At 40.8% G+C, this 13,236-nt stretch overlaps 1 protein-coding gene across 4 annotated transcripts in view; it reads left to right on the top strand.

The window, feature by feature from the left end:
• Nucleotides 1–13,236, top strand: part of COL4A4 (collagen type IV alpha 4 chain) — a 157,373-nt gene that overhangs the window by 95,756 nt on the left and 48,381 nt on the right. For all 4 annotated transcript variants that reach the window (XM_516128.7, XM_054679440.2, XM_009444464.5 and 1 more), the window contains 5 exons: nucleotides 6,245–6,313; nucleotides 8,594–8,701; nucleotides 9,213–9,431; nucleotides 11,240–11,401; nucleotides 12,733–12,903. In XM_516128.7, coding sequence (XP_516128.5) covers nucleotides 6,245–6,313; nucleotides 8,594–8,701; nucleotides 9,213–9,431; nucleotides 11,240–11,401; nucleotides 12,733–12,903 — 729 coding nt within the window. The remainder of the gene's footprint in view (nucleotides 1–6,244; nucleotides 6,314–8,593; nucleotides 8,702–9,212; nucleotides 9,432–11,239; nucleotides 11,402–12,732; nucleotides 12,904–13,236) is intronic.

The raw sequence follows: 13,236 nt of genomic DNA, 5'->3' as shown, positions 1-13,236 counted from the left end.
AGAGAGGGCAGCCCTGTCTTGTGCCAGTTTCCAAAGGGAATGCTTCCAGTTTTTGCCCATTCAGTATGATATTGGCTGTGGGTTTGTCATAGATAGCTCTTATTATTTTGAAATATGTCCCATCAATACCTAATTTATTAAGAGTTTTTAGCATGAAGGTTGTTGAATTTTGTCAAAGGCCTTTTCTGCATCTATTGAGATAATCATGTGGTTTTTGTCTTTGGTTCTGTTAATATGCTGGATTACATTTATTGATTTGCTTATATTGAACCAGCCTTGCATCCCAGGGATGAAGCCCACTTGATCATGGTGGATAAGCTTTTTGATGTGCTGCTGGATTCGGTTTGCCAGTATTTTATTGAGGATTTTTGCATCAATGTTCATCAAGGATATTGGTCTAAAATTCTCTGTTTTGGTTGTGTCTCTGCCAGGCTTTGGTATCAGGATGACGCTGGCCTCATAAAATGAGTTAGGGAGGATTCCCTCTTTTTCTATTGATTGGAATAGTTTCAGAAGGAATGGTACCAGTTCCTCCTTGTACCTCTGGTAGAATTCAGCTGTGAATCCATCTGGTCCTGGACCCTTTTTAGTTGGTAAGCTATTGATTATTGTCACAATTTCAGATCCTGTTATTGGTCTATTCAGAGATTCAACTTCTTCCTGGTTTAGTCTTGGGAGAGTGTATGTGTCGAGGAATGTATCCATTTCTTCTAGATTTTCTAGTTTATTTGCGTAGAGGTGTTTGTAGTATTCTCTGATGGTAGTTTGTATTTCTGTGGGATCAGTGGTGATATCCCCTTTATCATTTTTTATTGTGTCTATTTGATTCTTCTCTCTTTTTTTCTTTATTAGTCTTGCTAGCGGTCTATCAATTTTGTTGATCCTTTCAAAAAACCAGCTCCTGGATTCATTAATTTTTTGAAGGGTTTTTTGTGTCTCTATTTCCTTCAGTCCTGCTCTGATTTTAGTTATTTCTTGCCTTCTGCTAGCTTTTGAATGTGCTTGCTCTTGCTTTTCTAGTTCTTTTAATTGCGATGTTAGGGTGTCAATTTTAGATCTTTCCTGCTTTCTCTTGTGGGCATTTAGTGCTATAAATTTCCCTCTACACACTGCTTTGAGTGCGTCCCAGAGATTCTGGTACGTTGTGTCTTTGTTCTCATTGGTTTCAAAGAACATCTTTATTTCTGCCTTCATTTCGTTATGTACCCAGTAGTCATTCAGGAGCAGGTTGTTCAGTTTCCATGTAGTTGAGCGGTTTTGAGTGAGATTCTTAATCCTGAGTTCTAGTTTGATTGCACTGTGGTCTGAGAGATAGTTTGTTATAATTTCTGTTCTTTTACATTTGCTGAGGAGTGCTTTACTTCCAAGTATGTGGTCAATTTTGGAATAGGTGTGGTGTGGTGCTAAAAAAATTGTATATTCTGTTGATTTGGGTTGGAGAGTTCTGTAGATGTCTATTAGGTCTGCTTGGTGCAGAGCTGAGTTCAATTCCTGTGTATCCTTGTTGACTTTCTGTCTCGTTGATCTGTCTAATGTTGACAGTGGAGTGTTAAAGTCTCCCATTATTAATGTGTGGGAGTCTAAGTCTCTTTGTAGGTCACTCAGGACTTGCTTTATGAATCTGGGTGCTCCTGTATTTGTGCATATATATTTAGGATAGTTAGCTCTTCTTGTTGAATTGAGCCCTTTACCATTATGTAATGGCCTTCTTTGTCTCTTTTGATCCTTTGTTGGTTTAAAGTCTGTTTTATCAGAGACTAGGATTGCAACCCCTGCCTTTTTTTGTTTTCCATTTGCTTGGTAGATCTTCCTCCATCCTTTTATTTTGAGCCTATGTGTGTCTCTGCACGTGAGATGGGTTTCCTGAATACAGCACACTGATGGGTCTTGACTCTTTATCCAATTTGCCAGTCTATGTCTTTTAATTGGAGGATTTAGTCCATTTACATTTAAAGTTAATATTGTTATGTGTGAATTTGATCCTGTCATTATGATGTTAGCTGGTTATTTTGCTCATTAGTTAATGCAGTTTCTTCCTAGTCTCGATGGTCTTTACATTTTGGCATGATTCTGCAGCGGCTGGTACCGGTTGTTCCTTTCCATGTTTAGCGCTTCCTTCAGGAGCTCTTTTAGGGCAGGCCTGGTGGTGACAAAATCTCTCAGCATTTGTTTGTCTGTAAAGTATTTTATTTCTCCTTCACTTATGAAGCTTAGTTTGGCTGGATATGAAATTCTGGGTTGAAAATTCTTTTCTTTGAGAATGTTGAATATTGGACCCCACTCTCTTCTGGCTTGTAGGGTTTTTGCCGAGAGATCCGCTGTTAGTCTGATGGGCTTCCCTTTGAGGGTAACCCGACCTTTCTGTCTGGCTGCCCTTAACATTTTTTCCTTCATTTCAACTTTGGTGAATCTGACAATTATGTGTCTTGGAGTTGCTCTTCTCGAGGAGTATCTTTGTGGCATTCTCTGTATTTCCTGAATCTGAATGTTGGCCTGCCTTGCTAGATTGGGGAAGTTCTCCTGGATAATATCCTGCAGAGTGTTTTCCAACTTGGTTCCATTGTCCCTGTCACTTTCAGGTACACCAATCAGACGTAGATTTGGTCTTTTCACATAGTCCCATATTTCTTGGAGGCTTTGCTCATTTCCTTTTATTCTTTTTTCTCTAAACTTCCCTTCTCACTTCATTTCATCTTCCATTGCTGATACCCTTTCTTCCAGTTGATCGCACCAGCTCCTGAGGCTTCTGCATTCTTCAGGTAGTTCTCGAGCCTTGGTTTTCAGCTCCATCAGCTCCTTTAAGCATTTCTCTGTATTGGTTATTCTAGTTATACATTCTTCTAAATTCTTTTCAAAGTTTTCAACTTCTTTGCCTTTGGTTTCAATGCTCCCCCGTAGCTCGGAATAATTTGATCGTCTGAAGCCTTCTTCTCTCAGCTCGTCAAAGTCATTCTCCGTCCAGCTTTGTTTCATTGCTGGTGAGGAACTGCGTTCCTTTGGAAGAGGAGAGGTGCTCTGGTTTTTAGAGTTTCCAGTTTTTCTGCTCTGTTTTTTCCCCATCTTTGTGGTTTTATCTACTTTTGGTCTTTGATGATGGTGATGTACAGATGGGTTTTTGGTGTGGATGTCCTTTCTGTTTGTTCGTTTTCCTTCTAACAGGACCCTCAGCTGCAGGTCTGTTGGAGTACTGGGCCCTGTGAGGTGTCAGTGTGCCTCTGCTGGGGGGTGCCTCCCAGTTAGGCTGCTCGGGGGTCAGGGGTCAGGGACCCATTTGAGGAGGCAGTCTGCCCGTTCTCAAATCTCCAGCTGTGTGCTGGGAGAACCACTGCTCTCTTCAAAGCTGTCAGACAGGGACATTTAAGTCTGCAGAGGTTACTGCTGTCTTTTTGTTTATCTGTGCCCTGCCCCCAGAGGTGGAGCCTACAGAGGCAGGCAGGCCTCCTTGAGCTGTGGTGGGCTCCACCCAGTTTGAGCTTCCTGGCTGCTTTGTTTACCTAACCAAGCCTGGGCAATGGCGGGCACCCCTCCCCCAGCCTGGCTGCCGCCTTGTAGTTTGATCTCAGACAGCTGTGCTAGCAATCAGCGAGACTCCGTGGGTGCAGGACCCTCTGAGCCAGGTGCGGGATGTGATCTCCTGGTGCGCCGTTTTTTAAGCCCATCGGAAAAGCGCAGTATTCGGGTGGGAGTGGCCCGATTTTCCAGGTGCCGTCCGTCACCCCTTTCTTTGACTCAGAAAGGGAACTCCCTGACCCCTTGCACTTCCCGAGTGAGGCATTGCCTCGCCCTGCTTCGGCTCGCGCACGGTGCGCGCACCCACTGTCCTGCGCCCACTGTCTGGCACTCCCTAGTGAGATGAACCCGGTACCTCAGATGGAAATGCAGAAATCACCTGTCTTCTGCATCGCTCACGCTGGGAGCTGTAGACCGGAGCTGTTCCTATTTGGCCATCTTCCCTTTTAGCATTTCTTGTAGTGCGTGTTTTGTAGTGAAAAATTTCCTCAGCATTTGCTTGTCTGAAAATGACTTTATTTCTCCTTCATTTATGAAATTTAGTTTTGTGGAATACGAAATTCTTGGCTGACAGTTGTTCTGTTTAAGGAGGTTGAAGATAGGATGCCAATCCCTTTTGGCTTGTAAGGTTTCTGCTGAGAAGTCTGCTGTAAGTCTGACAGGTTTTCATTTATAAGTTACCTGATGCATTTGTCTCACTGCTCTTAGAATTCTTGCCTTCATTTTGAATTTAGATAGTCTGATAACTATATGGCTTGGTGAAGGTCTTTTTGCAATGAATTTCCCAGGAGTTCTTTAAGCTTCTTGGCTTTGGATATCTAGATCTGTAGCCAGGCCATAGAAGTTTTCCTCAATAACTGCCTCAAATTAGTTCTTTTTTCTTTTCTCTGAGGAACGCCAGTTAGTCTTAGGTTTGGCTGTTTTACTAATACCATATGTCTTAGAGACTTTGTTCATTTTTCTTATTTTTGTCTGATTGGGTTAATTCAAAAGCCTTGTCTTTGAGCTCTGAAATTCTTTCTTCTATTTGTTCTAGTCTATTGTTAAAACTTTCCACTGCATTTTGTAATTCCCTCAGTATGTTTTTCATTTGTCAAAGTTCAGATTAGTTTTTCTTGATGATATCTGTCTAGAGAATTTTTTTGTTCATATCCTGAATTGCTTTTTAAATTTATTTATGATGTTTTCACCCAGAAAGGTAATTTTGAATATTTTTGTGGCAGAATGTCACATAAAATCATGGAAGCTAAAATGAGTCTCTTCTGGGCAAAATTATTATAGCTATGGCATAATAGCTAAATAAAATTTGATCCAGGCACTGTTCAAACCTTGTACCTTGTTAAACAAATAAAAGCATTACAACACAATATTTAAAGTAAATCCTTAAGATGCTAAAACATCTTTGTTGTTTTATTTATTTGACATACCAAAATTGCTTTTCCTTCATTTCTCAGTATGAACTCATACAATCTGACTATATTAAAATTACATATATGTATATATATTATATACACATACTCAAAGTATAGAATTATTTTTATAGTCTTTTGAGATAATACTATGTATTTTAATTTTTAAAAATTAGTATGTCATTTAAACTATCATTGTCCATGAAAAACCATTTGTTGGCATTCTAGTGAGAAAAAAGAAGGTATTTTAAATATATTTTACAGTTATGTGAATTTCAAACAATAAAATGACTTTCAGGATTATAGCTGAAAACTCTTAAGAAGGTGGCAAAAAAGGTTTAAGTTTTTTTCTTTTGTAATATGTATTATATGTATATATCTTGAACTACATTGCTAGTTGTGAAGTTTTAGAACAAAGTAATATCCTTTGTTCTTGTTTTGATAACACAGAAAGGCAAGCAAGTATCTTGGTATTTGATAAGGTATAAATTCATGGTCTAGAACCCAACAAAATCTGATGTCATTTTTATTCATCTGATATATCTTAAATCTGAGAGCATATAAAGAAATGCACTATGAGATATTATTCCTAATATAAAAGAGAAAAATTCCATTTTAGGATACAGGAACTGAGAGGGAACTGAGAGGCTCAAACTTGGGTGTTTTATTGGTGATATCTAGAAAATTTTTCATTCAGACGCTGAACTGCTTATTAACTTTCTTTAAACATTTCTTTAACATGGGGGATGATGCTACTAGATTGTGAAGTCATTAGAAAAATGAGACAATATATTTGAAGCACCTAGCCCTCAATAAGTGGTAGCTATTCACATTTAGCCCAGCCTCTTCATTTGCACAATTTCTCCATGTTCATAGTAAGAGTCAGATTTTCTGAACTCAGCATTGGACACCTGCTGCTATTTTATGATTTATCGAGACTCCTCATTGTATTGTGTTAGATATGCATGTAATAGATCTCCATTACATTATTATTATTATCTACTACCCATGTAGTTCATCTCCATTACATTTTTATCATCTACATTGCTTTTATAGATTATTGAAACTTATACTTTTTATAATCAATATATTTCTTTTCTTATGTTTATAACTCTTCTGACAGTTGAAATTCAGATTTCAGGAAAAATCTAAAAATTCTGTATGAAAGCAGCTTAAGTGATCTAATGATACTTGGGAGTCTTCTTTTTCTTTGACTTCTGCATATATTATACAGAAAAATATCTTGAGGAAGTTGTCATTGAGACAGACTCACATTGCACTGGGCTATCAGTTATGTGAATGCCGCTTTTCTTTTCTCATTGCAGGTGACACAATTTCTTGCAACGTAACCTACCCTGGGAGGCACGGCCCTCCAGGTTTTGATGGACCTCCAGGTATTATCAATGAGAAGTTACTGTCTTATATACTTCCCAGAGTAAAAAAAAAAAACCAGCCAGACAGATAAACCAAGAGTGAATCCTCAGACTAGTTAGGACATTTCTGAAGTTTTGAGGGACCGTGGATAGGGGAAAACAGCATTTGTAGTAATTTGTAGTTGGGCCTCTAGTCTGCTGGTTTGAGAACACTCCAGATGGGCTTTTCAAATCTTTGTACAATAAAATTTACCTTGATTTGCTCATATATCAGTTAAAATGTCTGTCCCTTGAAAGTTTTTTTTTTTTTTTGAAACGGAGTCTCACTTTGTCTCCCAGGCTGGAGTGTAGTGGTGTGATCTCAGCTCACTGCAACCTCTGCTTCCCAGGTTCAATGATTCTTCTGCCTCAGTCTTCCAAGTAGCTGGGACTACAGGTACCCGCCACCGTGCCCGGCTAATTTTTGTATTTTTAGTAGAGACAGGGTTTCACCATATTGGTTAGGCTGGTCTCGAACTCCTGACCTTGTGATCCACCCACCTCAGCCTCCCAAAGTGCTTGGATTACAGGTGTGAGCCACCGCACTCAGCCTGAAAGTTTTAAAACTGTATCTTCTTTCCTTTCCTGTGCCTCAAGAGTGAATAATGATCATTTGTTTATTGATTGTAAGTTTTACTTTCCAAGAGAACCAACATTTGATCAGAAACATTTGAAAAAAATGCCCAAATATCTCTGTCCTTGTTTGCACATTCATGCAACAGCTTCATTTGAATCAATCACTTATTTTTAGATGAATTAAATCCAAAATCTATCTAAGATATTTTGCCCAACTCTTCTTTGTTTCTTTAGAGTTCCCTACCCGTTCATTACTAGTATGAATAATGACTGTTACTCTCTCTACCATCAAATTTCATGACAATAATATGTAAGTAATCTCAAAATCTCAGTGGGCTACAACAAACACTTATTTTCTATCTTATGGGTCTGCAGGTTGGTTGGGTTTAGCTGATCTAAGATGGTCTCTGTTGGCTTAGAGTGTAGCTCCAAGTTAGGTTTGGGGTTGCAACATGCATCTCATTGCAAGGCCAGGCTTTTCTCATGTGATTGCAGAAATGCAAGAGGGCCGGCTCAGCTCACAGGCTCCCTCCACACCTCTGATTGGATCATAGGCGTTCATTTCCTATTGCCCAAAACAAGTCACATGACCAAGCCCTGGGTAAAAGGGCAGGGAATTACACTCCGCCCACCACAAGGCAATGGCAAGAGTGCGGAAATATAATTCCGTATCAGTGGAGTGGAGAATTGCAGGTTGACGGATTGAACGTTCATTTTTACTTTTACTGGTCATGGGTGGATAAAAAAAAGTTTGATTTCTTTCAGCAGCTGTACCTTCGAGAGAAGTGAATACTCACATTTTAATTTGGCAGTTGTGCCTCCATTGAAGTTTATGATTTATAAGTTATTTTAGCTGAGATAACTCCTTGTAGAAAATCACAGAAGGTTTAAAATAGATTCTCTAGGCCGGGCGCGGTGGCTCATGCCTGTAATCTCAGCACTTTGGGAGGCCGAGGTGGGTGGATCACAAGGTCAGGAGATGAGACTATCCTGGCTAACACGGTGAAACCCTGTCTCTACTAAAAACATAAAAAATTAGCCAGGCGTGGTGGCGGGCGCCTGCAATCCCAGCCACTCGGGAGGCTGAAGCAGGAGAATGGCGTGAACCCGGGAGGCAGAGCTTGCAGTGAGCCGAGACTGCGTCACTGCACTCCAGCTTCGGTGACAGAGCAAGACTCCGTCTCAAAAAAAAAAAAAAAAAAAATTCTCTATTACTTTTTGCAAGTGCTTTTTGCCTATACTTCATTTAAGGGCAAATTCAGTAAGATGCAGGGAAATAGATTTTGGTCTTTAATCTGATCCTTTCTTGTCAAGATAGACACTGGCCACCACCTCTTTACCCCTACAAGGTCATACAATGGTTGCTTAGTCGTGTTTCAGACCTAGCATGGGAAGATACCAAAAAAAGTCACCTGAATGGTGGTACAAGTTCCAAAGGCTTTCAGGAAGAATCCTTCACAGGATGGCTTCTGAGAAAGTGCCTTAACAAAATCACTCCTAGAAAACATTTATTTGGAGCATATGACTTACAATATATTTTTGTAAATCAGGATAGGCAACATCCTTACTTCCATAAAGTAGAAATATTCTAAAAGGACTTAACATAGACTTAAATAAAATCATCTCATTTTGTTCACATTAGATTTTGTTTTATTGAGTCTGTGTTTTGTTTTTATTATTGTTTAGGTCCGAAGGGATTTCCAGGTCCCCAAGGTGCCCCTGGGCTGAGTGGTTCAGATGGGCATAAAGGCAGACCTGGCACACCAGGAACAGCGGAAATACCAGGTCCACCTGGTCAGTGAGGTTTTTTTTTTTTTTTTTTTTTCTGCTTTGGGAATATCTATCAGGAACTTTTTAACATTTCTACCGATGGATAATTTCATTGAGGAAATGGTCCAGGGATCCCTAGATAATACGGAAATGGTGTTTCTTGATAGACCCTTAGCTATATTGTGATAACTTTCAGATTATAATTTTATAAGTTGCCAAGGCTCCTTACACCTTGAAGCATAAGTTGTGGGCTATTATTTGTCTATTATGTTGTTGAAACTACTCAGTCCAGCCAGAATGTTTGCCAGAGAAGGAAAGCAATTAGGGAAACATCATTGGCTTATAGGAAACACAAAGTTGCAGTTTCTCTCTCTACAAAAGGTGGCAAAACAACATTACTGTTAAACTGCTCTTAATTTTAGTAAGTACCCCTGTGTTTTTAAGAAAAGTATTTTTATCAAAGTAAGTCTTATATGTATTGGTTCTATACTCGCACATGTTATCATTAAAAATTTTTGTTGTTGTTGTTAAATAGGTTTTCGTGGTGACATGGGAGATCCGGGTTTTGGAGGTGAAAAGGGGTCCTCCCCTGCTGGGCCCCCAGGCCCTCCCGGCTCACCAGGAGTGAATGGTCAGAAAGGAATCCCGGGAGACCCTGCATTTGGTCACCTGGGACCCCCGGGAAAGAGGGGTCTTTCAGGAGTGCCAGGGATAAAAGGACCCAGAGGTGATCCGGGATGTCCAGGGGCTGAAGGTATGAGGGCTTTGCTGTCCTTTTGGTGCATAGAGCTGGCTCAGTTTTGGAACAGGTCACTGAAGAACGTTTAGATTATTTTGCTTTAGGCATGTAGAATATAAACAGTTTACCCAAGTGTTTTCCCTCATTTGGGGTGCTGGTCACATTTCAAATAACCTGAATCTCCAGCCTTGCCTTTGCACTTTATTGATTGTTTTCAAATGCAGGGCAGCTCACTGTGGTTCATTCAACTCAATTTGATTCCGCAGCTAGTATGTTGGTGCTGCAAAGGCCAAGAGCAGGGACTGTGTAACCTGTCTGGGGCTGTTGCCAGGTGGAAGGTAGGCAGGCCTGATTGTGAGAGGACGAGTGGCTTAGAGGCTGGAGCTGTGAGCTGGCATCTGGGAACACTCTGTGGGAGAGCCGGGTATGAGCTGAGCCTAGAGGACAAGCTGTCTTCGCACAGGAGACAGGGTAGAGGGACCTTCATTCCATTTGGGGTGGCAGGCAGGGCATCAAACGCAAGAGAGGAAGATGGCCTGGACACTGATTCATATCCTTTTCTGAAATCAGTAAGGATCCTTCAGGATCCCCAGTGGAGTTTTTCAGGTTTTAATGTACTTAAAAATAACCAAGTGGGGGTGGGGAAGCTCATTAAAATTATTGTCTTCAGGACCCCAGTCTGAGGAATTCTGATTCATTATTTCTGGGGTGGGGCCCCACATTCTGAACTTCAGTGGGCCTCTTGGGTGATGGTGATCAAGATGTGGACCACAGATCAGATGTTTACAAAGAACATTCTGGTTCTTTTCTAAAAGTCAGTGGGGCCAGTGTTTATTAGGCATCCACTAGAGTACATTAGCACAGGACACGTGGAGGAGAGGAGGAGAATTAGCACCCTCAAGGAGCTTGCATGGAAGTTTGTAAATAAAAAGATTCATATTGAAAGAAACAATTAATTGGAAAGTAACAGGTGAAATATAATGTAAGTCAATAAAAATAATGATCCAGTAATCCGACTATCTCACTTGTGAAAATATATCTAAGAGAAGTGTTCAATGGAAGAAGGTTATAGATATGAAAATGCCCTTGTAGTATTATCCACAGCAGAGGAATAATTGGAAAGAACAAAGACAGACACACACACACACATACACACACACTCTATCTCTCAAAGGAATACCATCCAGCCGTTAGCAATTTAAATCATATTTGTAAAGACTGCAACAAACTGGAAAACATTTGCAGATTAATATGCAATCTGAAGCGCTCCAACAACTGAATTTGCACTGTGATTACTATTTTTAAATGTAAACATATGAACCAAAATGTAAAGAAAACATAGGAAAACAAAGTAGATTTTTGGGTTAGGGTATGGAATTATGGGGGATGTTCTTTCCTGAAGATTATGACACTGTCTGTCTAGTGAGTAGAAATTTGAGAATACAAGTGATGAAATCTCTCATAAAATGCAAATTCATACAGTGCAAACTGGGTTTGTAAATATTGTAGAGATTTGGTGTAAAGCCTGATGCAAAGTTAGAGGTTAATTAAAATTAGGAAGAACCAAGTGGTTTCTTATTTGCATAGGCAACTGCAGTCCACATAACCTTATCAAGTAACTCACTTAGCAATGCATTGTTTCTCTGTTCATACGGAACTCATTACATCTATGATAAGAAAATCCATTCAAAGACTTAACCCATTTGAACACTGATTCAGGATGAAAATGTTCACCTCCAGTATTGATATGCGTGAACAATTCATCATGGGCCATCTGTATAGTTTTTTGTCATGAATGTCATGGATGTATTGTATCATTTCAGGGCCAGCTGGCATTCCTGGATTCCCAGGTCTCAAAGGTCCCAAAGGCAGAGAGGGACATGCTGGGTTTCCAGGTGTCCCAGGTCCACCTGGCCATTCCTGTGAAAGAGGTGCTCCAGGGATACCAGGGCAACCGGGACTCCCTGGGTATCCAGGTAGCCCAGGTAAGTGTCAAGAACTGTGAAGGGTCTGGGGCTTACCCTACTTACAATTAAATAAGCTCCCCTTTTAATCTTTTATGGATGCTGCCAGAAGCAAGAGTCCTGAGTCAGAGACAAAGGACTTCGTTACTCATGAGTTTCACGTTGGTTTGCATCACTTCCCCCATGTCACCCAAGTCTCATGGGGCAACGTAGTGGGCTAGTTGGCCACACACACAGTGGGTTGCATTATATGAGAGGAGCCCTGAGCCAAGGAACCACTGCTTTATAGCAACCTGTGAGAAAGCCTGCTTTTCCTATTGAGGAAAGTGCTATATCATTTATCAAGGGTGCTTGCTGCAAACACAAGCTTGAGAAGTTTCCCAGGTAAAGAGCATCAGGATCTTGCATTCTTGGCATACGCAGGAAGACGTAGGAACACAAGAGACCCCTGGAGTGTCTCCTAATACAAGGTGCAGGGAGGCTGCCTTAGTCCATTCACACTGCTCTACCAAATACCTTAAACTAGGCAATTTATAAACAACAGAAATTTATTTCTTATGGCTCAGGAGGCTGGGAAGTCCAAGATCAAGCTGGCAGCAGATCTGGTGTGCCTTCCTTGTGTCCTCACAGGCAGATGGGGCAAACAGCTCTTTTGCACCTCTTTAATAAGGTCACCAATCTTATTCATGAGGGCTCTGCCCTTATGACTTAATCACCTCCCCAAGTGTTCACCTCTTAATACTATCACATTGGTGATTAACTTTCAACATATGAATTTTGGAGGGACACATTCAGAACATAGCAGGGGCTATTTTCAATATGATCATTTCATTATTCACATTGTTTACTCTGTCATTTAAATCCCATTGCTTTTATCCAAATGCAGTAATATACACACTTGAAAAATTAAAACCAGATTGAGGCAAAACTTTCCGCTACAGCCATATTTCTAGCACCAATAACACTAGACACCGGCTCTGACTTCTGCTTGAAGTTCACTCGGCTGTAGAGCTTCAGGAAAAACCTGGAAAGTTTTCTTCTATTAGTTTCCCTCCACCAAGAGGAAATACAAATACAATGTTTGTTTTTTCTTTTTGTTTTCTGTTAAAAATATTTCTATAATCTTCATTCATCCCTACTGGGAAACATTTACTCAAATGATCTGCCCTTCTATTTATGGCATCTAGAAAAATATATTCTTAGATTGATGGAAAGTTGCTACTGTTATTTTAGCCAACAAATATTGCTTTACTGTTGTTTAACGCATTGTTTAAGCTACTGTATATTTTTCCTGCTGTGTGTGAAGCCAGTGTTCAGCCTTCACACACTGTGGTCACTGTGGTTTGTCTTAGGTGCTCCAGGTGGGAAAGGACAGCTGGGAGATGTGGGGCCTCCCGGGCCAGCTGGAATGAAAGGCCTCCCTGGACTCCCAGGATGGCCTGGGGCACATGGTCCCCCAGGCCTCCCAGGAATCCCAGGTCCCTTTGGAGATGATGGGCTACCTGGTCCTCCAGGTCCAAAGGGTAGGTAGTGCTTTTTCCATGATGTCCTCCCATCTTAGAAACATGAAATCCACTGCCAAGTGAAGACTGGACAGATGACCACACGAAAAGAGTTAACTGTTAGTCTGGCTTTGTCCTTCCCTTAATGATGCCTCCCTTGCTCTTGTCCTCTGTATCGTTATTTCCAGTGGCAAAATGTTTCTGTACCGGTCAATGGGAAAAGGGGTTTGAAGGTGTTAGGGCCACAGAATTCATGAGGACTGGGTAGCACGGTAAACTCCTAGGATCGGGAAAGGTGCATTTTCATTTTGGAGGGGGTCCCCACTCTCATCCCTACCCTCAATTAGGGGATTA

Source organism: Pan troglodytes, chromosome 13, assembly GCF_028858775.2.
Source record: "Pan troglodytes isolate AG18354 chromosome 13, NHGRI_mPanTro3-v2.0_pri, whole genome shotgun sequence".
Classification (NCBI taxonomy): Eukaryota; Metazoa; Chordata; class Mammalia; order Primates; family Hominidae; genus Pan; species Pan troglodytes.
Note: the sequence above shows the minus strand (reverse complement) of the source record. Positions and strands in the feature narration are given on the sequence as shown.